The following is a 24,087-nucleotide window of genomic DNA, read 5'->3' on the forward strand; positions in this document are numbered from 1 at the left end:
CCTATGAACTTGGTACTATTATCTTCATTTCGCAGATAAGGAAGCTGCGAGTCACAGTGAATTACATAACTTGTACAGGGCCACTAGAGCTCATGAAGTGGCAGAGACAGAACTTGATCCCAGTCTGTTTGACACCCATATCTATCCATGTTCTTAACCATTAAAAGACATTTGGCTAAATACTCCCACACTAATCAATCTGAGTTTTGCTATAATACCCTTGTAGTCTTCAGAGCAGTGTAAGTTATACTCAAGACAGGTTTTACTTTGGAGTTATTTCCTCTTTTAAAATTCAACTACCTCATAGATATACAGAATAAGGCACAAGCATGTATCTCCCTGGAGAGTTTCATTTTGAAATTTCAAGGCCATTGAAGTATGTGTCCTTAGGGAGAACAATGAGTTTTTCAAAACTTCTAAGTTGCTAAGGAACTGAATTTTTTTCATCTGTTAATATGGTACTTCAGTTAGCTCCTTTAGTTATATTTTCTTCAGTAGTCCTCAGCCACCAATACCTCATATTTGCTCTCACAGAAAGAACTAGACTATGACAAGGGCTGGGCAATATCAAAAGTTCATGGGTATATTTATACTATAAATAATTAATAATAGTATTAGAGACTCAACCTTGATGGTCTAATGCATCATACTTCTTAAAATTATTTCATTCGATGCTCAGAATTGTTCTGTGATGTAGTGGCCTTTCTCTCAGTCACGTTGCCGGATGTTGTCGCCTAGGGTTCTAGAGAGGACTTTCCTCCCCTGCCCATCTCCTTTCTTTCTCCTCTTGCCTCCTAAACTCCTCCTGCCCTCTCCTTCCTTGGCCCTCTGAGGGCTAAGCCTGCTTGAAAGGAAACGAGGACAGCCAGACCCCGGGGGCTTGGAGCCCTCTTAACGGCTCCTGGATCCCTAGGGACCAGTCGGGTGACAGTCTCAACCCAAGCAGCTGGGGTGTCATAACCCTTTCCACTTAAATAGCAGCACGGCGCCCCGACCCCATCCCTGGAAGCTGCGTAACCCTGGGCTCCACCCACCCCTCGGGCCGGAACCCGGCACGTTTATCTCCCGCCGGATTCCCACAGGAATGAACGAATGGGCTTAACGGCGACTACGGATGCTAGAGGCGCTTGGCGAGAAAGGTGTCATTGAGAAGAAAGTTGGTTTCTACAGGGACTGCCGTGGGCGGCGCCGTGGTTCACGTGTGCGCTGGGCCCGAGGACGCGCCGGCGGCGGGATTCGAACGCCGAGCGGAGCTGCGCCCCGCGGTCTGGTCGGCGGCCGGCGGCCCAGGTCCGAGTGGGAGGAAGCGGCGCGCACAGCTGGCTTCCGTCGGGCTGAGGCCTCACTCCCCGCCTGCTCCCCTCTCTCCCGCCTCCCGCCCCAGAAATTATCTCAAGCGTTGCCAGTGCGATTCCAGAGCCCCACTCGGGTGGGTTCTTTTGTTTCTTTGTTTTAATGACAGTTCCCAGCCCTTCGGCGTGTCATGCGCGATTAATTCTCTGGCTCTTTTGAAGGCAACTGGGGTGATATTTCTTCTGCATCATCCTTTTGGGGATAATTGTTTATGATGTGACGTCAGCCGGATTGATTTTTCTCTCCTGAATGAGAGAGAGAGAGAGAGAGAGAGAGAGGCAAACAGAGCGCGAGAGAGGGTCACAGATGTGTGCGGAGGCCACAGATAACTGACATTTGGAATTCCTTCAGGGCAAAGGGAGATAGCAATAGGAGCTTGAAAGTGTGCAGCCAAGACTTCAGGCTGCACGGAATAATTAAGAAGTTTTTCTTAAAAAAAAAAGAAAAGAAAAAAGTCTCCTCCGCCGCGAGCCACTTAGGTGCTCGTTTCATGCCAGCGTCCCCGGTTAAGGTGGCAGCGTCTGATAATTAATCTCGGGTACCCAGACGCTGCAATAGGCTTAAGAAGACGAAGAGGAGGGGCGGGGGAAGTGCGTCACCAGGTGGGGAAGGGGCTGTGCATTTGGTGACAAGCGGAGGGGATGGGGGTGGAGGGGAATGGGGACGGGAAATAGGTTCTGTGTGCTCTCCGGGGGTATTGTGTCAGGAGATGCAGGCTGGCTACCATGTGACGCGGTCCAGAGCTGAAGGGATTGGCCGAGGCAGCGCAGGCGGTGCAGCTTGGGCTTGCTGTTCCTCTCCCTTTCTCTCGCAGCATCTTCCTGGGAGCCTGTAGGTGAAGCAGCACCACAAGCATCCATGGCCTATCTTTGGGGTTAACACTTGTCTCCTTTGGCTTCAGCATCGGACAGAGCAGATCTCTCGACAGCAGCAGCAGCGTTGTGAGGACTTAGCTGGGACCTGGAATCGTATCCTCCTGTCTTTTTTCAGACTCTTTGGAAATTAAGGAATGCAATTCTGCCACCATGATGGAAGGTAGGATGCTTTCTGCTGTGGTTGACTGGCTTCAGGCAAGGTTTGGGCAGAACAGTGTTGAATTATGTGTACAGTCTGTGTTTGTGGCTGGTCTAGAACCTTGTTGCCAGGATTTGCAAGCAGAAATTCTGCAGTTTGCTTGCAGCGGACCAGGGCTCAGACTAATGGAATCAAACCACAGGGCTTCTTGTTTAGCTCAGAACCTACAGAGCTTGCCTAAAGTGCTTGCAAGGAGCTGAGATAGAGCTAGCAAAGAGCTTGCAAAGCAAAGAAGTTGGGAGAGAAGATAAGGTTTTCTGCTCTGGGTTCCTGGGACTACACTGATTAAACATTTACAACGGAAACTTGTCTTCTGAAATTAACATTAGACAGGAGAGGTCATTGACAGAGTTATGCATGCTGTCATTTTCGGTGAACTGTTTAAAAATTTTAAAAATTCTTGTAAGGTATTTTTATCTCTGCAATTTACATCATACTGTTGGGGTGAGAGGTGCAACAAATTTAGTCCATAAGCTATAGTTTTATGGGGCTGTCATTGCAACAGAATGAGCAGTATGAGGAAAATATCTGGGACTCTTGGCTTCTCATTAGGGGTCTTATCAGGTTAAAAAAAAAAAGAATTTTGTGCTTCCTAAATGTGTTCTCCATGCAATGGTTCTTAGCCAAGCATCAAATGATTACTTAACTGATTACCTTTTTGCATTCAATTTTAAGTGTAAGGAGGAACTTTCCCTGGGGTGATATTGTTTAAACTCTATTTTATTCTACTAAATTACCCTTCTAAGCTTGAGATGGTGACAACCAAGAGTGCCTCAGAAAAGCAGCAAGCTGATTAGGAAAGAAGCAGGCAGCCCTACCCCGGCTTTGATTTTCTGTTTTCACACTACAGGATGGTGCAAAACTCCTGGCCTTTCCTAAGATGACAGGCAGAAATTTGTCCCCAGCCTGGATTTCACAATGCGGAATCGAGTGCATAATGGGTCTCAAATCAGCCATGAAAATGGCAGAGAGGCCACCTCTTAAGCCAAGGTCTGTCTTACAGATTTTAAACATTCCTTAGAAATTTACCAAAATGGAATAAGAGGAGAATGGTTGCAAAAAACAGAAGCGTTGCCTGTACTTATTTGGCAGAAATGAATTCTTTTTGCTTTCTCTGTCATCATGTCAAACGTTGTTAATGTGATTTGGGGAGTGAAGAATTCTACAGTCATGGCCCACAGATTTTAGAAAATAGCCTGAAAAGAGAGATTGGGTATCATTTTGCTGTGGAGACTGGTCTTGTTTGCAAAGGGTTCTCAAGCTAGTTTTTTAAATACAGGCCTTTAAATAAAGTGAGATTACTAATGCTCTAAGATTAAATCATTTTCATTAATTCAAAATGAAATCCAAAATGGATTTAACCTTTGAGTAACAAGGCAAAACAAACAAGAAAGAGCATTACTGATGAACTTTTCAATTAGAAGCTCACGTGGATTACCCTCTTCAGAAAAAAATTGTGTCTATAGAGGTACTAGGTTTCTCCAGCTAAATTTCACGTAGCATTTCTTGAGAATAAATCCGCACACGTTCTGATTAGATTTTAATCTTACACGGGGAAGTGGAAGAGCTTTCCTTTTACTTCTTGCCTTATAGACTATGGACTTAAAGTATCTTTGAAGGAAGTAATATTTTTTGATGCTTATTAATGATTCTCTTGGTAATATTGTCTATTGTGCCACCCCAGAATGTCAGTTCGAAGCCCTGTGATAAGCTTATCTGAGCTGCCTACACTGTAATGAGAACTGTAACAAAGACATGTGTTGGAGCTGAATTAACACTATTGCTCTGCGTTGACCAAATTTATCTAATGAAGGATACTATCTGAGCACTGTTATGAATTAAAGGTGACACTTAGGGGTGCGGTGGCCATCCATCAGATCCTTGCAAAAGAAATTGGACAGGTGTTTCCAGTGGCTTAAACATTTAAATGAAACTAATAATTTTTATCTACTTAAAGCTCCTACTTAAATACTATTCAAGACTTATTACCTTCACGGTTCAGGGACCTTAGAAAGACTGGTGGGAACCTTAATCAGGAATCAGTTTGCTTATCCATGGCCTTCCAACTTAGTTGCCAGCCTTTCTGGCAATATATGCATATTTCTGATACTGCATCTCAGAATTTCACCTCTGAATTGCTCTGAAAGTGTGTTATAGCAGTTGTCATTCCCACTTAACTCTTCCCTAGAAGAAGCTAGGCTTCCATCTATCATGATAGCCTTGGAAAGATAAGAAAGCCCCTAAAAAGCACCCTGAAATCCTGTCATGGCAGCCGTCTGCCAAAACGTCAGTGGGCTCTGAGAATGTGTCACCAAACATCCAGATAGGTAACATGCTGTCTTCTCAATTAGTTCATATGCCACACACACACACACACACACACACACACACACACGAGTTGCACACACATATGTCATCCACACATATACAGTATTTTAGAAAGGGAGAGAACCCACATTTGCATTTGTGTGTGTATATATTTCTATATTTACTGAAGTGTTTTAGTCTAGTGCTCAGGAAAAGCATGGCCATGGCAACTTTTCAAAGCTACTTCTCTACTTTGTGTAAAACAAGAGTATACAAATATTCATCAGAATGGCTTATGGTTTAATTTTGTGTTCTCATTTTGATGGAACAGGATATAAGCTCCATTCATTCAATGCCTATTGGAAATTCAGGCCATAGAAGAGAACTGTTACTACCTCCCCAGTGATTCAAGTATCACAGAAGGCAGTGAAGTACTTCTGCAGGGACCTCAAGCACGTTATCGGTCGTTTGTGGCTCCATGACTCCTTTCAAATATTTTTCTTTTAAAAAGTATATTTTAAGGGACCCGATTTGTTGATTCCTGCATTCTTTATTTTTTGGCAGTGGTTAGTATTGGGTCTTTCCTAAAGAATGCCCTGTGTGTGGAGCCTTATGTAGTATGACTGTGAAGGGAAAGAGGATGAGCAGAGGGAATTATTTGCTAAAGGGCATATATGTTGGCCAAGCTTACAGTACAGTCTGAGTGGTTAGGGCAACTATTCAGGGATTCTGTTGTTTTTCACATATTATTATTATTAAAGTTTGAAAATGACCTTTTAGCTACTTTTTTTAAAGATAAGTGAAACTAAGTCAGGGTTTCCAGGGACATTTATTAATTTGTAAGGCAGTCTGGGAAATTTTCCCTTGTGTGGAGGAACTGGACTGGAAGTGCTTGTGTTTTCAGTTCCCTATTCAGGCTCTTAGGTGTTTTACTGGAAAGAAAAGTGTAGGGGAGGCCAGTAGTTTCATCCTGTAAATAATTTTTGAAGTTAACAAGCATATTTTAAGGGTTTACTGGGTTTAATCGCAATGTGCAGAGGAATTTAGTTTTATTATTTTTACTATTCACAATAACCTGCAAGTAAATGTATTCTGCACGGAGTGCTTCTGCAGTACTTTTTCTAAATTGTAAAAATAAAAACTAATACATTGAGGCAGAAAAATGGGAGGATGGATTTCGGACCCAAGTTCATTTAACAAGAAAGCTCCTATTTTTGATCCCTCATAACGTTTTAAATATGAACTTTTTCTTTCTTTTTACTTTGTATCAAGGTGGGTATATTAACCTGATTGAAAGCTAGGCCTTAAGTTTCTTTGGTTGCATCTGTCTCTCTTTTAAATGTGAGTACTCACAGAATCATACCTCTCAATTCCTTGTTAATACCTTTTACCTCCAAAATCAATATTTAGAAAAATTTAAACAATTCTAGATTAACTGATCTTCTCTTGTGGCAGTGAACCTTGTAACAGTAAAGGCTTTTCTTTCCCCTATCTAGAAATGAAGTTTATTTATTTGGAAATTTCTTTGCTGTAATCATAAAGGAACGAAGCATTTTGAAGCTGGAACTGTTCATTTTCTAGTTAGCTAAGAAGTTTTAAAGGGAATGCTTCTCACTGTTCTACCAGTTCCCTTCCCAGAAATGGTGATGATATTTTGGAAAATCTTAAGCATGCCTATGAGATTATAATATATATTCCATCCCTTATGTAAGTTCTCTCCTTCCTAAGGGGCTCAGGGTTGGAAACAGCCTCCTGTTATGTATAAATTCCCATCCAATTCCCAAGGCCAACTTTAAATCTCTAAAAAGAACATGTAGTCTTTTCAAAAAAAATTAACTTAGATAAACCACGCTAGAAGACTGTGGATAATTCTTTCTGCTGGATTTGGCACATACACTATCCATGTTTCAAATAAACAAGTTGCAGGAAGTCAGCAACTCAATTTTTATGTTCCTGGGTTTGTTTGGGATCTGGTCACTTGAAACAAGTTTTCCTGTAGAAATGATGATATAAATGATGGTTGCATTCTTTCAGTAATCCATCAAAGGCTGTTAACCTGTTATCTGCCTGAAACTAAATATTTGCCATGAAATGTATAAAGAACATGACAGTTACTATAGTAGTTAGCCAAAAGAGAACAATGGCATTAAATGTACTTTCTATTTCTAATGTTGCTACTTGAGGGGAAGAAGGTTTACTTAGAGGACAATGAGGAGATGGAGAGAAATTTTGAAGAGTTTTTTTTTTTTTTAAGTATTTTTAGAAGTTTTAGAGACTCAACACTGGATTTTTCAATTATGTTCAATTTTACGTCCATACTTGTGGCTTACCTATTTGCAATTCAATTTTATCATATCTAATGCTGTTTAATTGTGACCACTTTATGGAAACTCACAAATGGAATCAAGAAAGAGAGAAAGATAATTGTAAAGGAGTTGAAAAAGTTAAGGGATTATAATGGACGTGAGCTCACGCGTCTATAAAAGTCTCTGAGGAGAAATTAACTGGAGAAGAGATCATAGGTAGAAGGGAATTAGGGAGCATGCTAAGTGCAGGATTACTTTGAGGAGAAAGTAGGGTGTGGGGCAGAGGTATTGGATCTAATGGGTTTGTGCACTGACTACCTAATATTTCTATGGGCTTAGGATGGCTTGCTCACCAGCGGAAGAGCTTTGGGGAAAGAGGTGTAGACTTGGGGAGGAATGAATCTCCATTCTTGGAACATGTATGCCATTTAATTGTACCTACAGGGTGTTAGAAAGATATTCAGTATCTCTATTTAATATTTTCTATCATGTCGCTTCCTTATTTAAAAAAACTTCAATACCTTCTCATTTCTCTTAAAATCTAGAGCATACAGGAGCCGGCACGCTCTGGCCTTCTGTGCTTCTTCAAGCTCATCTCACGTGGCACTTAACACCGACAGCCTTGCTGCCTCTCTCAGAGTGTCTAGAACAAATACTTTCCTGTCTCAGGGCTTTTGCCCTGCCTAGAACACTCTTTTGCCAGCTCATGGAGTAACTGATTCTCTTGTGATCCCAGCAATACTGCCGCCTCGTCAGGAGGCCTTCCCTACCATCCTTGTCATCCCAAGCTCCCAGACACACACCCTGGGCCCTGAGTCCATCTCAGTGTCCTCTCTCTCCTAAGAGCTGTATTTATTATTCATGGTTGTTTAATGGTATATCGGCTAAATCTCTCACTCAGAGGTAAGCTCCATGAGGGCAGGAATCTGGTCTGTCATCTCCCCTCTGTATCCTTAGCTCTTAATGCAGAGTGGATGCTTAGATGTTTGTTTATTGACTAAGTGAGTAAAACCTGATGTAAATGACTCTGATGACTTCATAGTTTACATTATAAGGTATTATTTGGGGCATTATGGTGGATATAAGAAAAATAAATTGCTCAAATGTATGTTCTTGCTGGAGAAACAAGATCTATAAACATGAGATAACTAGGGAAAAGATATGTGTTATGGAGTACTAATTGTAAGTTACAGATAATACCTTTTGAGAAGCAAAAGAAAAGAAATAGTCCATTTGAAAATATGTACTCGAGCTTAAATTATTTTGGTGATTAGCTCCAAGGAAATGATTTCATACTGGAAAAAGACAAGTTATAGCAGAGCTATTCAAAGACATTCCCAGAGGCATTGTTGTCAATATCCTGTACATATATTTTTTTTCTCTTCCTTCTGCTTTCCTTGTATTTCTGCCTTCCTTTCTCCATTTTTCTCATTCTTCCATTCCTCCTTTTCATTCCAGGGCTCTCTTTCCTTTTCTCTGGTTTATGACCAGATCTGAAAATAATAGATTATAGAGCTAGAAAGTTTGACTTGGAATTTGGGAAAGTGTTTTTAAATAAATTAATGTATGTAAACTAGTGTACTATTGTACAATGTATTTGTGCATGCAGTGGCAATGTGTTGGTATGTGAGGTTTTTCAGATGCCAAATTATTCTCGATTGGAGAATCTATGAATCTTAGAAACTCAATATGTTCTCTGAATTTGTGCAGACTGGATTTTTTGGGGTGAAAGAGCATGGACTCAGAAGTCAGACTTAGGTTAGAGACTAAGTGTTGTAACTTCTTGGCTATGTGTCTTGAGAGGATTACTTTACCTTCCTGGGGTTCTGTTTCCTTGCAAACAAAATACGAGCATTGATCTGTCATCCCTCTAGAACTTCCAGCTCTAAGAGTCTCTGGCATTTACTGAATGATTTGGATTCCACATATTCACTCCCTCCAAGGTTTAAATTCTAATGATTGACTCCTCTTCATCCTACCTCAGAACATACCTTTGCTGACACAAAAAATGATTCAAATATATTAGTATCTGCTTTTATTGGTTTATTCTTCCTCTGCTGTCCTTTTGCACTTATGCTACAAGTTTGTCTTGCATCTTTGCTGTGCTAGAAGACAAAAGTGCATCTATGCAACCCTCTTATATAGCTCTTAGCATAGAACTATTTACGTGCCCATTAAAAATTGTATATTGAATGAATACTAGGTGTTAGGCATGGTTCTAGGTGCTAGAGGCTCAATAGTGAATAAAACAGATTCCTGCCTGCACGGAGCTTCCTGTTTGGTGCAAGAGAGACATGAAAAAATAAAATAAAATGCAGAGTACATTGGATGGGGGTGAGGGCTTTGGAGAAGAGACGAGTAGAGAAAGGGGATAGAGGAAGTAGTGGAAGGATCGGGGCAGATGGGGTTGCAGTTATTAAATAGGGTGTTGATGGAAAGCCTCGCTGAGAAGACATTTGAGCAAAGACTTGAGGGAGGGAAGGGAGTGAGCAGCCAAGTAATTACCTGGAGGAGCAGTCTAAAGGGGGAAGAGCCAGTGAAAGGCTCAGAATGTGGGCGGAACAGCAAGGAGGCCCGTGGGTCTGGAGCAAAGGTCGGGGGAATGTTCAAGAGAGGTATTCAGAGAGGTAAGAACAAATAGACACCTATGAGCCCCTTTCTCTCTCTCTTTTTAAAAAAATTTATTTATTTTACTTATTTACTTTTGGCTGCTTTGGTTCTTTGTTGCTGTGCATGGCTTTCTCTAGTTGTGGCGAGTGGGGGCTACTCTTCGTTGTGGTGTGCAGGCTTCTCATTGAGGTGGCTTCTCTTGTTGCGGAGCACAGGCTCTAGGCGTGCGGGCTTCAGTAGTTGTGGCTCGCGGGCTCTAGAGAGCAGGCTCAGTAGTTGTGGCGCACGGGCTTAGGTGCTCCGCGGCATGTGGGATCTTCCCGGACCAGGGATCAAACCCGTGTGCCGTGCATTGGCAGGCGGATTCTTAACCACTGCGCAACCAGGGAAGCCCCCTTTCTTTTTTTTTTTCTTTTTGGTTGAAATATAGTTGACTTACAATATCATATTAGTTTCTGGTGTACAACGTTGTGATTCAATATTTTTATAGATTACTCACCATACAAAGTTATTGTAATATTATTGACTATATTCCCTGTGTTGTACATTACATTCCTATTATTTATATTGTATAATTGGTAGTTTGTACCTTCACCTATATCACCAATACCCTCACAACCCTTCCCTCTGGCAACCACTATCTGTGAGTCTGTTTTCTGTTTTCTTATATTTGGTTATTAGTTTTGTTTTTTAGATTCCACATATAAGTGAAAACAAACAGTATTTGTCTTTCTCTGTCTGACTTATTCCACTTAGCACAGTACCCTCCAAGTCCATCCATGTTGTTGCAAATGGCAAGATTTCATCCTCTTTTATGGCTGAGTAATATTCCATTGCATGCGTGTGTGTGTGTGTGTGTGTGTGTGTGTGTACATATACATATATATACACACATATATATATATACATACATATATAAACATATTATCATGTCTTCTTTATCCATTCATCTGTTGAGGGACACTTAGGTTGCTTCCATATCTTTGACTATTGTAAATAATGCTGTGACGAACATTGGGATGCATGTATCTTTTGGAATTAGTGTTTTTGTTTTCTTCAGACAAATACCCAGGAGTGGAATCGCTGGATCCTTTCCAATGGTAGGAAAGCCAGTTTCCTTTTGCAGAAGTCACTCTACATGGACCTGTGTTATCCATGTGTCAAGCAACAGGTGGGCATTCAGAAGCCTGGTATTCTGATCCTAGTTCTGTGACTGTCTTTTGATGGTTCCTCTCAGACCCATTCTTCCCCTGTATTTCAGCAAGTGGATGCATATCATGCTCTTGCCTTGGCTTATGGTTTCAAGCCCAAAGTTAGAGCTGAGAGTTCAGCTACAATTCTAGTCTTGAACATTTCCACACAAAAGATAGAGCTTCAAGATAAGGTGATATCAGAATCAGAATTACACATCAATTCACAAATATTTTGACTATGTATCAGAAGCTTTTATTTTTATTTGGTTCATATAAATTTCTACTATGTACCAGGGCTAGTATTTTAGGATTTTTTTTAAAGGCCCAGAGTGACCCATGTCTCATATCTTTACAAACAGTATAAGGAAGATGTTACCTAACATGTTATCTAACATGTCCTATCTAACTTAGGACATTGTCCTAAAATTATGTGACACTTGAACATACTTCAAAGTTTCCAAAATGTTTCATTCATATAACAGGTATATCTGGAACTTTTTCCTTAGTCTCATGTGCAATTCTAGGCCCAGTGAATATGATAGCAAAAAGGGGCAGCTGTAGTTGCCATCCTCAGAAACTCAGAGTCTAGTATATATTATCACATACTCTGTACGTATTTTATTCTACACTATCTCTGTGTGGTAGAAATAGGCATTACTATCTTCATTTCAAACAGGAGGCAACCAGGGGTCAGTGATGTTAAGTGACTTGTTCAAGGTGACCACCTTACCAAAAGGCAGAACCAGCATTTATTAGCCAAACTTGAATCCTAGTCAAGTGTTCTTTGTTTGTTTAATGCCATGATTGGAACATCCTGCTCAAATCTGAAATTGTTTGGCCTGGGTCTCTGGCTGACAAGCCAACAGCACATTGTCTAAATTTGACACGGTATTTCAAGAGCCTTCTTCAAAACTAAGCAAGTTAATTTTATTATCAGGTCATGAGCTTTTAGAACAGCCACCATCCTGAAGAAGGCTACCTAATGCAGGAGTGTTTTAGCCCAATGGGCTCCTTTCAATGACACTGGTTCCTCGAATTTTATGACGGGAAGGGACATGTGATATCACTAAGCCAGTGGACTCTAAACTTTCACAGCTTACATTCTACAAAACACTTTATCAGAAAGCCTGGCTCCCACTATGAACAAAAGCCCTTTCTCTCTGAGAAGGACAGCTCGGTGTTCACTGACATTCCGTGAAAGCCTTGACCATTATCATAAAAGCGTCATGGTGTGTGCTACCCTGGAAGATTAACCAATCTAGTCCAACCTCATTTTGCATTGAGGAAACCAAAACCAAATGAAACAACCTTCCCAAGGATTTTTATTCTTTCTGTAAGAGGGCAAGACAAAGTTTATTTTAATAATGATTCCAAAAATGTGAATAGACAAAGACTTGGAACCTGTGGTGTCTTTCACGTTCAAAGGTGCTGGGGCTGATTGGGTGACTGCCCAAAGACACACAAATGAATGTGTCCCCAGGGCCGTAGCTCTACTGAGTGTGCATACAATGGGGCCATTTATAGCTGCCTCCTGGGCTGCCATGGCTCCTGCACCTGCTGTTGGTGAGTCAGGGCCATGTGGAGGGAAGGACCAGGACCTGAAGAGGCTGTACCTCCTGAGTAGCTATATGACCTTGAGTGAGTTCTGGACCTGCTTTGGCCTCACCCTCCCCATTTGTAAGGTAGCAATAATGCTGGTTCCCTCCCTCAGAGTCATTGTGAAAATCCAATGAGGTCATCAATATAAAAATATCTGAAAAGGTGTGATGCAAATGCCAGTTACTTTCTCAGATGGCTCTCTCTCAGCTTGTTTGTTACATGTGGGTCTGTTAGCATTTGGTGGCTAGGCACTACTGCTTGCTATTTTGCTTTTCAAGTAGATTATTGCTGCATCTCTTTTGCAGAGAAGGCTTATAGATTTCCCTCTTCTCTTCATACTGTTAGTTACTAGCATATTCTATCATCCTCTATTCTCAGTGTCCGTGTGCTATGCTGCCCCTTTCTTGAACATGGCAGACATCACTAATCAATCATAGTCATCTTCCTGTCCGGCCTCAGCACCTATCTCAACATCACATTCCAGGCCACCTCTGCCAGTTGATTGAAGTTGGCACATGAGATGATATCACTTTTCTCTCCCTACCACGGGCAGTTTCCGTAAGTTGAAATACAATGCATAAAACTAGAATACGGGTGGTCTAGCTGTGCACCTAGCCTTTACAAATGCCCTTAGTGAGTCACTGAAAAATATCATGTGAAAAATTGCTCACAGCCCTGGTTATGGTAGTAATAATAGGAAGTGGTCTGTAAGCCTTGTAACAGGTAGGACCCTACTCCTGTGCTGTTGACCTTAACCATCAAGTTTCTCTTAGCCTCCTTGTGCCCCGAATTCGAAGAACTGTGTCTACCAAGTAACCAAGCCAGAGTCCTTGTTGGGATTTGTTCCTGACTCCTCCTTCCTGCCTGCCTTGTGTCAGTAGGTCCTCAAGAGCTGTTGATTATCCTTCCTGAAGAGCTCCTGACTCTGTTCTCTCTCTTTCATCCCCTGCTATCACACCTGACAAGGCGTTGCTGCCTCCATCTTCCAATCCATCCTCCTCACAGCCATCAAAGAGATCCCTTTCCTCAGCTGCCTTTGATTGCTCCTCATGCTTCTAATATGAGGTCCAAATGCATTCGTGTGCTGTGCAACACTTTCACACATGGGCCATGTTATGCCCTCATGTCTCACTGCCCCTGCCAAACAGAAGTGCCTTGCCTTCTCTTTCCCTTGTATATGCTGTCCCTCCCCTTCTCTGTGTGGTAACGGTCTGTTCTGATCATTCAAGGTCAAACAAAAGCAGCCCCTTCAAGGAAGCCTTCCTACAGTCTCCCAGGTTGATGGTGAGGTGCTTCCTTCCTTGTGCTTAATTCTCAATTCCCATTCTCCAAGGCCAAGTAGCAGAAGGTTTAAGAGCCCTGGCTTTGGAGTCAGACTGACCTAGGTTAAACCTCATGTGTGTGACCTTGAGAAGCTAGTGAACCTGTTTTCTCATCTGGAAAATGAGAGTGATAATAAAAGTATCTTTCTCATGGGTAATTTAATCACATAAAGTTCTTGAGGATTAAATCAGAAAGTACACTTTTGCACTCAGAGTTCTCTGGAGATACAGAACCAATAGGTGAGAGAGAGGGAGAGAGAGAGAGATTTTTAAGGAAATGGGTCACTTGATTGTGAGGACTGGCAAGTCCAAAGTCCACAGAACAGACTGGCAGGCTAGAAACTTAGGTGGGGTTGATGTTGCAGTCTTGAGGCAAAATGTTAAGCTCTCAATAAATATTAGCTGCTATTTTTTGTTCTTACACCTACTTTGTTTGTGTCTCCCCCAAAGACCCAAGGACTTGGCTAGAGCCAGGACCATGTTTTACTCATTTTTGTATTATCACTGTGTGGCCTGTATAAGTGCTAAGTAAATATCAAGTGAATGAATGAATCCTGTCGAGGGATAACAGACTCTTTGGAGGATAGTCAAGCCACCCAGTCTATGGCTATCATAATAATTAAATGAGTTAATATACATAAAACATTTAGAAGAGTATTTGCTCCATAGGAAAGACTTACTCAATTTACTCTTTTGGGCACATAGAAGGCTCCAGCATGGTTTCTGGATGCCAGGCAGTACCCCTGGGGACTGTGCTCTCTCTGCTCTCCCCAAAGCACCCGTCTGCTGTGTAGGCTCACTCAGGCCAAAAGCCACACTCTGGTTCCAGGAGCATGCAGTTAATCTAGTATCTCACACATTCCTCCTGACTCTTTTAATTGTGTTCCTCTCATTTTAAGGAAGACTAGGTTTCATTGTAGAAAACTTAAAAGATAGAAAGAAGATGTGAAGAAGAAATTGAAATCACCACTAATCTCATTGTTATATCAATAAAATAACCAAACACAGTTACAACTTGTTGAGTGTAGAATATGGGTTTTGGAAACGGACAATCTGAAACTCTTTAAACCTCAGCAATCTTATCAGTAAAGTGAGTTGACATAACACCTACCACAAGACGGTGGGGAAATAAAATAAGATAATATATAGACTGCACTTGCAACTTACCTGGCGTATTAAGTAAGCACGGAATACATGCTAGCTCTTAATAGCTTTATGTTCAAAATATATATTTATGTCAAAGAACCCAATTTTATCATTATAAATATGTTCATATTTACACATATTTGTGTGTATATTCATACACATGACTTTTCCAGTTTACATTAGATTGTAACCACTATCCTAAGCAGCCTATATATTTGTTAAGCACAGGGGAACTGGAGATAAACTTCCCAGACTCAAATCCTGATCTCTCTACCTTTGCCAACTATGCTAGCTTAGGCAAGTTATTTAACCCTTCTGTGCCTCAGTTCCTTCTTCTATATGAAATAATCCCCAATGAAAAGGTTACTATAAGGATTAAATGAGTTTAATATAGTTATTATTATTTTATTCTAATATATGTCAAATATAATATACTTAAAGAACATTTGGTACAGAGTAAATGCTCGATCAAGAAATGTTAGCTGTCGGTGGGATGCAGCAAAAGCAGTTCTAAGAGGGAAGTTTATAGCAATACAATCCTACCTTAAGAAACAAGAAAGATCTCAAATAAACAACCTAACCTTACACCTAAAGCAATTAGAGAAAGAAGAACAAAAAAAACCCCAAAATCAACAGAAAAAAAGAAATCATCAAGCTCAGATCAGATATAAATGAAAAAGAAATGAAGGAAACGATAGCAAAGATCAATAAAACTAAAAGCTGGTTCTTTGAGAAGATAAACAAAGTTGATAAACCATTAGCCAGACTCATCAAGAAAAAAAGGAAGAAGACTCAAATCAATAGAATGAGAAACGAAAACAGGGAAGTAATAGCTGACACAGCAGAAATACAAAGGATCATGAGAGATTACTACAAGCAACTATATGCCAATAAAATGGACAACCTGGAAGAAAAAGACAAATTCTTAGAAATGCACAACCTTCCGAGACTGAACCAGGAAGAAATAGAAACTATGAACAGACCAGTCACAAGCACTGAAATTGAAACTGTGATTAAAACTCTTCCAACCAACAAAACCCCAGGACCAGATGGCTTCACGGGTGAATTCTATCCAACATTTAGAGAAGAGCTAACACCTATCCTTCTCAAACTCTTCCAAAATACAGCAGAGGGAAGAACACTCCCAAACCCATTCTTTGAGGCCACCATCACCCTGATACCAAAAGCAGACAAAGATGTCAGAAAAAAAGAAAACTTCAGACCAATAACACTGATGAACATAGATGCAAAAATCCTTAACAAAATATGAGCAAACAGAAGCCAACAGCACATTAAAAGGATCATACACCATGATCAAGTGGGGTTTATCCCAGGAATACAGGATTCTTCAATATATGCAAATCAATCAATGTGATACACCATATTAACAAACTGAAGGAGAAAAACCATATAATCATCTCAATAGATGCAGAGAAAGCTTTTGACAAAATTCAACACCCAGTTATGTTAAAAAACCCTCCAGAAAGTAAGCATAGAGGGAACTTACCTCAACACAATAAAGACCATATATGACAAACCCACAGCCAACATCGTTCTCAATGGTGAAAAACTGAAACCATTTCCACTAAGATCAGGAATAAGACAAGGTTGCCCACTCTCATCACTGTTATTCAACATAGTTTTGGAAGTTTTAGCCACAGCAATCAGAGAAGAAAAAGAAATAAAAGGAATCCAAATCAGAAAAGAAGAAGTAAAGCGGTCACTATTTGTAGATGACATGATACTATACATAGAGAATCCTAAAGATGCTACCAGAAAACTACTAGAGCTAATCAATGAATTTGGTAAAGTAGCAGGATATGAATTTAATGCACAGAAATCTCTTGCATTGCTATAAACTAATGATGAAAAATCTGAAAGTGAAATTAAGAAAACAGTCCCATTTACTATTGCAACAAAGAGAATAAAATACCTAGGAATAAACCTACCTAAGGAGACAAAAGACCTGTATGCAGAAAATTATAAGACACTGATGAAAGAAATTAAAGATGATACAAATTGATGGAGAGACATACCATGTTCTTGGATTGGAAGAATCAACATTGTGAAAATGACTCTACTAACCAAAGCAATCTACAGGTTCAATGCAATCCCTATCAAACTACCACTGGCATTTTCACAGAACTAGAACAAAATATTTCACAATTTGTATGGAAACATATAAGGCCCCAAATAGCCAAAGCATTCTTGAGAAAAAACAACAGTGCTGGAGTAATCAGGCTCCTGGACTTAAGACTGTACTACAAAGCTACAGTAATTAACAGTATGGTACTAGCAGAAATATAGATTAATATAGATTAATAGATTATTATAGATTATAGATTAATAGAACTAACAGATTAATGGATAGAAAGCCCAGAGATAAACCCACGCACATATGGTCACTTTATCTTTGACAAAGGAGGCAAGCATATACAGTGGAGAAAAGAGAGCCTCTTCAATAAGTGGTGCTGGGAAAACGGGACAGCTGCATGTAAAAGAATGAAATTAGAACACTCCCTAACACCCTACACAACAATAAACGCCAAATGGATTAAAGACCTAAATGAAAGGCCAGACACTATCAAACTCTTAGAGGAAAACATAAGCAGAACACTCTATGACATAAATCACAGAAAGATCCTTTTGACCCACCTCCTAGAGAAATGGAAATAAAAACAAAAATAAACAAATGGGACCTAATGAAGCTTAAAAGCTTTTGCACAGAAAAGGAAACCATAAATGAGGTGGAAAGACAACCCTCAGAATGGGAGAAGATATTTGCAAATGAAGCAACTGACAAAGGATAAATCTCCAAAATTTACAAGCAGCTCATGCAGCTCAATATTAAAAAAAACAAACAACCCAATCCAAAAATAGGCAGAAGACCTAAACAAACAATTCTCCAAAGGAGATATACATATTGCCAACAAACACATGAAAGAATGCTCAACATCATGAATCATTAGAGAAATGGAAGTCAAAACTACAATGCCATATCATCTCACACCGGTCAGAATGGCCATCATCAAAAAATGCTGGAGAGGGTGTGGAGAAAAGGGAACCCTAATACACTGCCGGTGGGAATGTAAATTGATACAGCCACTATGGAGAACAGTATGGAGGTTCCAAAAAACTAAAAATAGAACTACCATATGACCCAGCAATCCCACTACTGGGTGTATACCCTGAGAAAACCATAATTCAAAAAGAGTCATGTACCACAATGTTCATTGCAGCTCCATTTACAGCAGCCTGGACATGGAAGGAACCTAAGTGTCCATCAACAGAAGAATGTATAAAGAAGATGTGGCCCATATATACAATGGAATATTACTCAGCCATAAAAAGGAATGAAATTGAGTTATTTGTAGGGAGGTGGATGGACCTAGAGTCTGTCATACAGAATGAAGTCTGGAAGAGGAAAACAAATACCGTATGCTAACACATATATATGGAATCTAAAAAAAAAAAAAAAAGGTCATGAAGAACATAGGGGCAAGATGGGAATAAAGATGCAGACCTACTAGAAAATGGACTTGAGGATACAGGGAGGGGGAAGGGTAAGCTGGGACAAAGTGAGAGAGTGGTAGTGTATATATGGACATATATACAGTACCAAATGTAAAATAACTAGCTAGTGGGAAGCAGTCACATAGCACAGGGAGATCAGCTCAGTGCTTTGTGACCAGCTAGAAGGGTAGAATGGGGAGGGTGGCAGGGTGGGAGACGCAAGAGAGAAGCAATATGGTGATCTATGTGTATGTATAACTGATTCACTTCGTTGTAAAGCAGAAACTAACACAACATTGTGAAGCAATTATACTCCAATAAAAACATTGAAAAAAACAGGAAATGTTAGTTGTTGGGAATTCCCTGGTGGCGCAGTGGTTAAGAATCCGCCTGCCAATTCAGGGGACACGGGTTCGACCCCTGGTCCGGGAAGATTCCACATGCCGCAGAGCAGCTAAGTGTCACAATTACTGAGCCTGGGCACTCAACAGCCCACGAGCCACAGCTACTGAGCCTGTGCACCACAACTACTGAGCTCATGCTCCACAACTACTGAAGCCCACACAGCCTAGAACCCATGCTCCACAGCAAGAGAAGCCACCACAATGAGAAGTCCATGTACCACAACAAAGAATAGCCCCTGCTCACCACAACTAGAGGAAGCCCGCACACAACAACGGAGACCCAACTCAGCCAACAACAACAACAAAAAGAAATGTTAGCTGTCATTATCAGACTCACGAAATAATCTCCAAAAACCTTATTTTTGCGGGCTGCATAATATTCCATAACGTCATACGTTATTTTACTATTTCCTTGGTGTTACACATTTATACTATTAGCTGGAGCTTGATTTGCATTTTGAGCTAGAATGGCTCACATTGAGTCTCATGGAATAGTATGAATTCTTGGTTTTCATTTAATATGATAGCTTGGTGAGGCAGTGCAAGTTCTGTATTGGGTTCTAGTCCTGCACTGCCCCAGCCAGCAGAGGAACCTTGGACAGCCATATAACACTGAGAAGAGAAAGCAAAGATTAGAAAGAGAAATTGATTGTAATTCAAAAAATTCTAGCATCTCCTGGCACCATTCTTTATTAGCTGTGGGTATGAGGCCAAGAATTTACCAGGTGGGTAGGAATCGATTTTTTATGTCTTATTTGAAGGTTCTGGCTGTGTATCTTGGGCAAGTCACTATCTCTTTATTTTCCCATCTGTAGGATGGTAAATGATATGAACTTTCCTGCCTTTCTCACTAGGTTATAAATATCAAAGCACAAAATATAATGAGAAAGTATTTCGAAAGCTCTAAATTTTTATATAAATGTAGTATAGTATTAGGGCTATAATAATTACATTTAGTATCTAGGAAACTCTGTTTTCAAGTGAAAGGTTAGGCTAGGTAATTTGGGAGGCGCTAACTAGTTTTAAGGTTCTGTGACCTGGTACTAGGATTTCGGGCTGTGTCCCTGCTATAGTTAACCCCTCTCCCCATACCTCCCACCGTTCATGCATACAAATGGTTTTCTTCATTTTTGGATACCAGGAGACCAACACCTTTCCTAATTTGGTGAATTATTTATTTGAACAGTGTAGTATATCATTTTGTTAAACTGGGTAAAAATATTGTTTCTAATGATGAATTTGTAGTGGGACAATTTAAAATACATTTAAAAGTGTGTCCAATTAAAATCTATCTTGGCATAGTTACAAAACCAAATATATAATCTCAGCAAAGTCTAATCTGCTCAATCTAATTGCCAGAACAAATTACTTAATCTGGATTTCTTTTCTAGAGTTTTCTGGTATCTTCTATCTTCACGGCAACCCACTTCAAGTTGGCACATTGAAGGATAGAGCTCGTTGCTTTCTTGATAAACTTTGACTAAGATACAGAGGAAGTTTTTTGGTGGCAGTGGAGTGCTTTGAGCTACCATGGTTCTAGGTATGGGATACCTGTGAGCAAGACACAGAGAGTCCTTGCTCTCATGGAGCTTGCATTCTACTGTGAGAAGACAAGACTAACAAACCAAATGAATAAACGAGAGAATTTCAGATGGTGGTAAAATCAATTTTAAAAAAAGAATCGTATGGAAGAGAATGGAGAGTGGTGGTGAATCCTACTTTAGGGGGTCCGGGAAAGTATTTGAGCTGAGACTTCTTCACACTGTGACATGTGAAGATCCTGCAGGAGTGAGGATTGCAAGGGTCAAAGGCCTGGAACTTGGTAAGCTCAAGGAACAAAAGGAAAGCCAGGGTGACTGGAGACCAGTGAAGGAGGGGGAAGGAGGCAAGGAAGAACGAAGGCAAGATTCATGTCAAGGATGTCTTTACGAGGAATGGAGGTGGATCTAAACTTCATTCTGAGGCAATGGAAAGCCACTGGAGGCGTTTTAGCAGAAGGTCATGCTTCCATTTGTCTTTAAACAATTACTGTGGATGTTGGATGAACTTGAGTGGCTAGAGATAGCATTATGGTTTTTTGAGTGGGTTTTTTGGGGTTTTTTTGTTTGTTTTTCTGAGAGGAGATTGTCTTGAACCTGTGTTTGAGTAATAAATACTCTGATTTTATTTAAATTATATGTTCATTTTTGGGAAAGCTAAGAGAAATTGGAAGGAATTGTGCTGCTCTTCCCCCAACTACTCAGCACCATCTGTGCTGAGGTCTGAGGGCTCAAAGTGAGGGTTAATTCGACTTTATTCAATCAATTCTTTGCCTAACCCAAATGTTCTGGCATTAGATTTTTTTCAGAGGCATGTTGACAGGTGAAAAAATTGAAGATATTAAAGTATATTAATATGTGTTTGTGTTATGTACTTGTTTTTTTGTTTTGTTTTGTTTTTTTAACTTATTTATTTATTTATTTTTGGCTGCGTTGGGTCTTTGTTGCTGCACATGGGCTTTCTCTAGTTGTGGTGAGCGGGGGCAGCTCTTTGTTATGGTGTGCGGGCTTCTCATGGTGGTGGCTTCTCTTGTTGCAGAGCATGGGTTCTACATGCATGGGCTTCAGTAGTTGTGGCTTGTGGGCTCTAGAGTACAGGCTAATTAGTTGTGGCACCTGGGCTTAGTTGCTTCGTGGCATGTGGGATCTTCCCGGACTAGGGCTTGAACCCATGTCCCCTGCACTGGCAGGCAGATTCCTAACCACTGCGCCATCAAGAAAGCCCCTATGTACTTATTTTTAAATGGCTTCAAAGCACTTCAATTGTTTGATAGTCATTTTGATACTGAATCAGTTAGTGTATTAGGCTGGCTTTCATCACTGCGTCTCTTTCTCTCTAGGCCAGATCAGAAAGATGGAAGTACTTAAGAGACCTTGCTGTTGATAGAGGTTGACCTCTCGGTGTTCCATTTTCTCCACAAATGTTTCCATTAAAACCTCTTGTGTCCTTTCTGAATGTCATTGCCTGAGTCCCTATTGCTTCCATTAAATAGATTCACCTATGCACACCTCCGGCTATACAGTTCTGCCTGCCTACCTGCAGGTGCCAAAACTGCCAATGCTGTATGCATTTGTCCCCTTCCTGATGGTGGCATGTGCTCCTATTCCAATCTTCTTGATACTTAGGACTCTGGTGTTCTTTTCTAAGTATTCACAGCAGGGAATTACACAGGCTTGGAAGTCAAAACAGACCTGGGTTCAAATCCTGCCTCTGCAACTTACTGTGTGCCTTTGGGCAAGCCTAAACTTCAGGGTTTTTTTGTGTGTCTTTCTCAGGTTTTTAATTTATCACAAATTCACAAGATTGTCAGCAAGTATTTATTGAGGTTCCAAATACTGTGCTCAGGGCTAGGTGTCTCTGGTGAGCAAATGCCAGGCCTTCCGGAATTTACAGTATAGTGACAAAGACATTAAATTAATACAAATTAGTACAGATGAACCATAATTCAAAAGACACATGCACCCCAGTGTTCATTGCAGCATTATTTACAATAGGCAGGTCATGGAAGCAACTTAAATGCCCATTGACAGACAAATGGATAAAGAAGATGTGGTACATATATACAATGGAATATTACTCAGCCATAAAAAGGAATGAAACTGGGTCATTTGTAGAGATGTGGATGGATCTAGAGACTGTCATACACAGTGAAATAAGTCAGAAAGAGAAAAACAAATATCATATCTTAACGCATATATGTGGAACCTAGAAAAATGGTACAGATGAACCGATTTGCAGGGCAAAAATAGAGACACAGATGTAGAGAACAAATGTATGGACACCAAGGGGGGAAAGTGGCAGGGGTGATGGTGGTGGTATGATGAATTGGGAGATTGGGATTATCGGAAAAGAAGAAGTAAAGCGGTCACTACTTGCAGATGACATGATACTATACATAGAGAATCCTAAAGATGCTACCAGAAAACTACTAGAGCTAATCAATGAATTTGGTAAAGTAGCAGGATACAAAATTAATGCACAGAAATCTCTTGCATTGCTATACACTAATGATGAAAAATCTGAAAGTGAAATTAAGAAAACACTCCCATTTACCATTGCAACAAAGAGAATAAAATACCTAGGAATAAACCTACCTAAGGAGACAAAAGACCTGTATGCAGAGAATTATAAGACACTGATGAAAGAAATTAAAGATGATACAAATCGATGGAGAGATATACCATAGTCTTGGATTGGAAGAATCAGCATTGTGAAAATGACTCTACTACCCAAAGCAATCTATAGATTCAATGCAATCCCTACCAAACTACCACTGGCATTTTTCACAGAACTAGAACAAAATATTTCACAATTTGTATGGAAACACAAAGGACCCCGAATAGCCAAAGCAATCTTGAGAAAGAAAAACGGAGCTGGAGGAATCAGGCATCCAGACTTCAGACTATACTACAAAGCTACAGTAACCAAGACAGTATGGTACCGGCACAAAAACAGAAATATAGATCAATGGAACAGGATAGAAAGCCCAGAGATAAACCCACACGCATATGGTCACCTTATCTTTGATAAAGGAGGCAAGAATATACAGTGGAGAAAAGACAGCCTCTTCAATAAGTGGTGCTGGGAAAACGGAACAGCTACATGTAAAAGAATGAAATTAGAACACTCCCTAACACCACACACAACAATAAACTCCAAATGGATTAAAGACCTAAATGAAAGGCCAGACACTATCAAACTCTTAGAGGAAAAGATAGGCAGAACACTCTATGACATAAATCACAGCAAGATCCTTTTTGACCCACCTCCTGGAGAAATGGAAATAAAAACAAAAATAAACAAATGGGACCTAATGAAACTTAAAAGTGTTGCACAGCAAAGGAAACCATAAACAAGACTAAAAGATAACCCTCAGAATGGGAGAAAATAGTTGCAAATGAAGCAACTGACAAAGGATTAATCTCCAAAATTTACAAGCAGCTCATGCAGCTCAATATCAAAAACAAACAACCCAATCCTAAAATGAGCAGAAGACCTAAATAGACATTTCTCCAAAGAAGATATACAGATTGCCAACAAACACGTGAAAGAATGCTCAACATCATGAATCATTAGAGAAATGCAAATCAAAACTACAGCGAGATATCATCTCATACTGGTCAGAATGGCCATCATCAAAAAATCTACAAACAATACGTGCTGGAGAGGGTGTGGAGAAAAGGGAACCCTCTTGCACTGTTGGTGGGAATGTAAATTGATT

At 40.3% G+C, this 24,087-nt stretch overlaps 1 protein-coding gene across 1 annotated transcript in view; it reads left to right on the forward strand.

Annotated features, from left to right (window-relative positions):
* The first annotated feature begins 1,114 nt into the window (after positions 1 to 1,114).
* SGIP1 (SH3GL interacting endocytic adaptor 1) overlaps positions 1,115 to 24,087 on the forward strand; it is a 209,437-nt gene continuing 186,464 nt past the window's right edge. Inside the window, exons 1-2 of the mRNA XM_065885603.1 lie at positions 1,115 to 1,429; positions 2,307 to 2,388. Coding sequence (XP_065741675.1) covers positions 1,115 to 1,429; positions 2,307 to 2,388 — 397 coding nt within the window. The remainder of the gene's footprint in view (positions 1,430 to 2,306; positions 2,389 to 24,087) is intronic.

This window comes from Phocoena phocoena, chromosome 1 (genome assembly GCF_963924675.1).
Source record: "Phocoena phocoena chromosome 1, mPhoPho1.1, whole genome shotgun sequence".
NCBI lineage: Eukaryota > Metazoa > Chordata > Mammalia > Artiodactyla > Phocoenidae > Phocoena > Phocoena phocoena.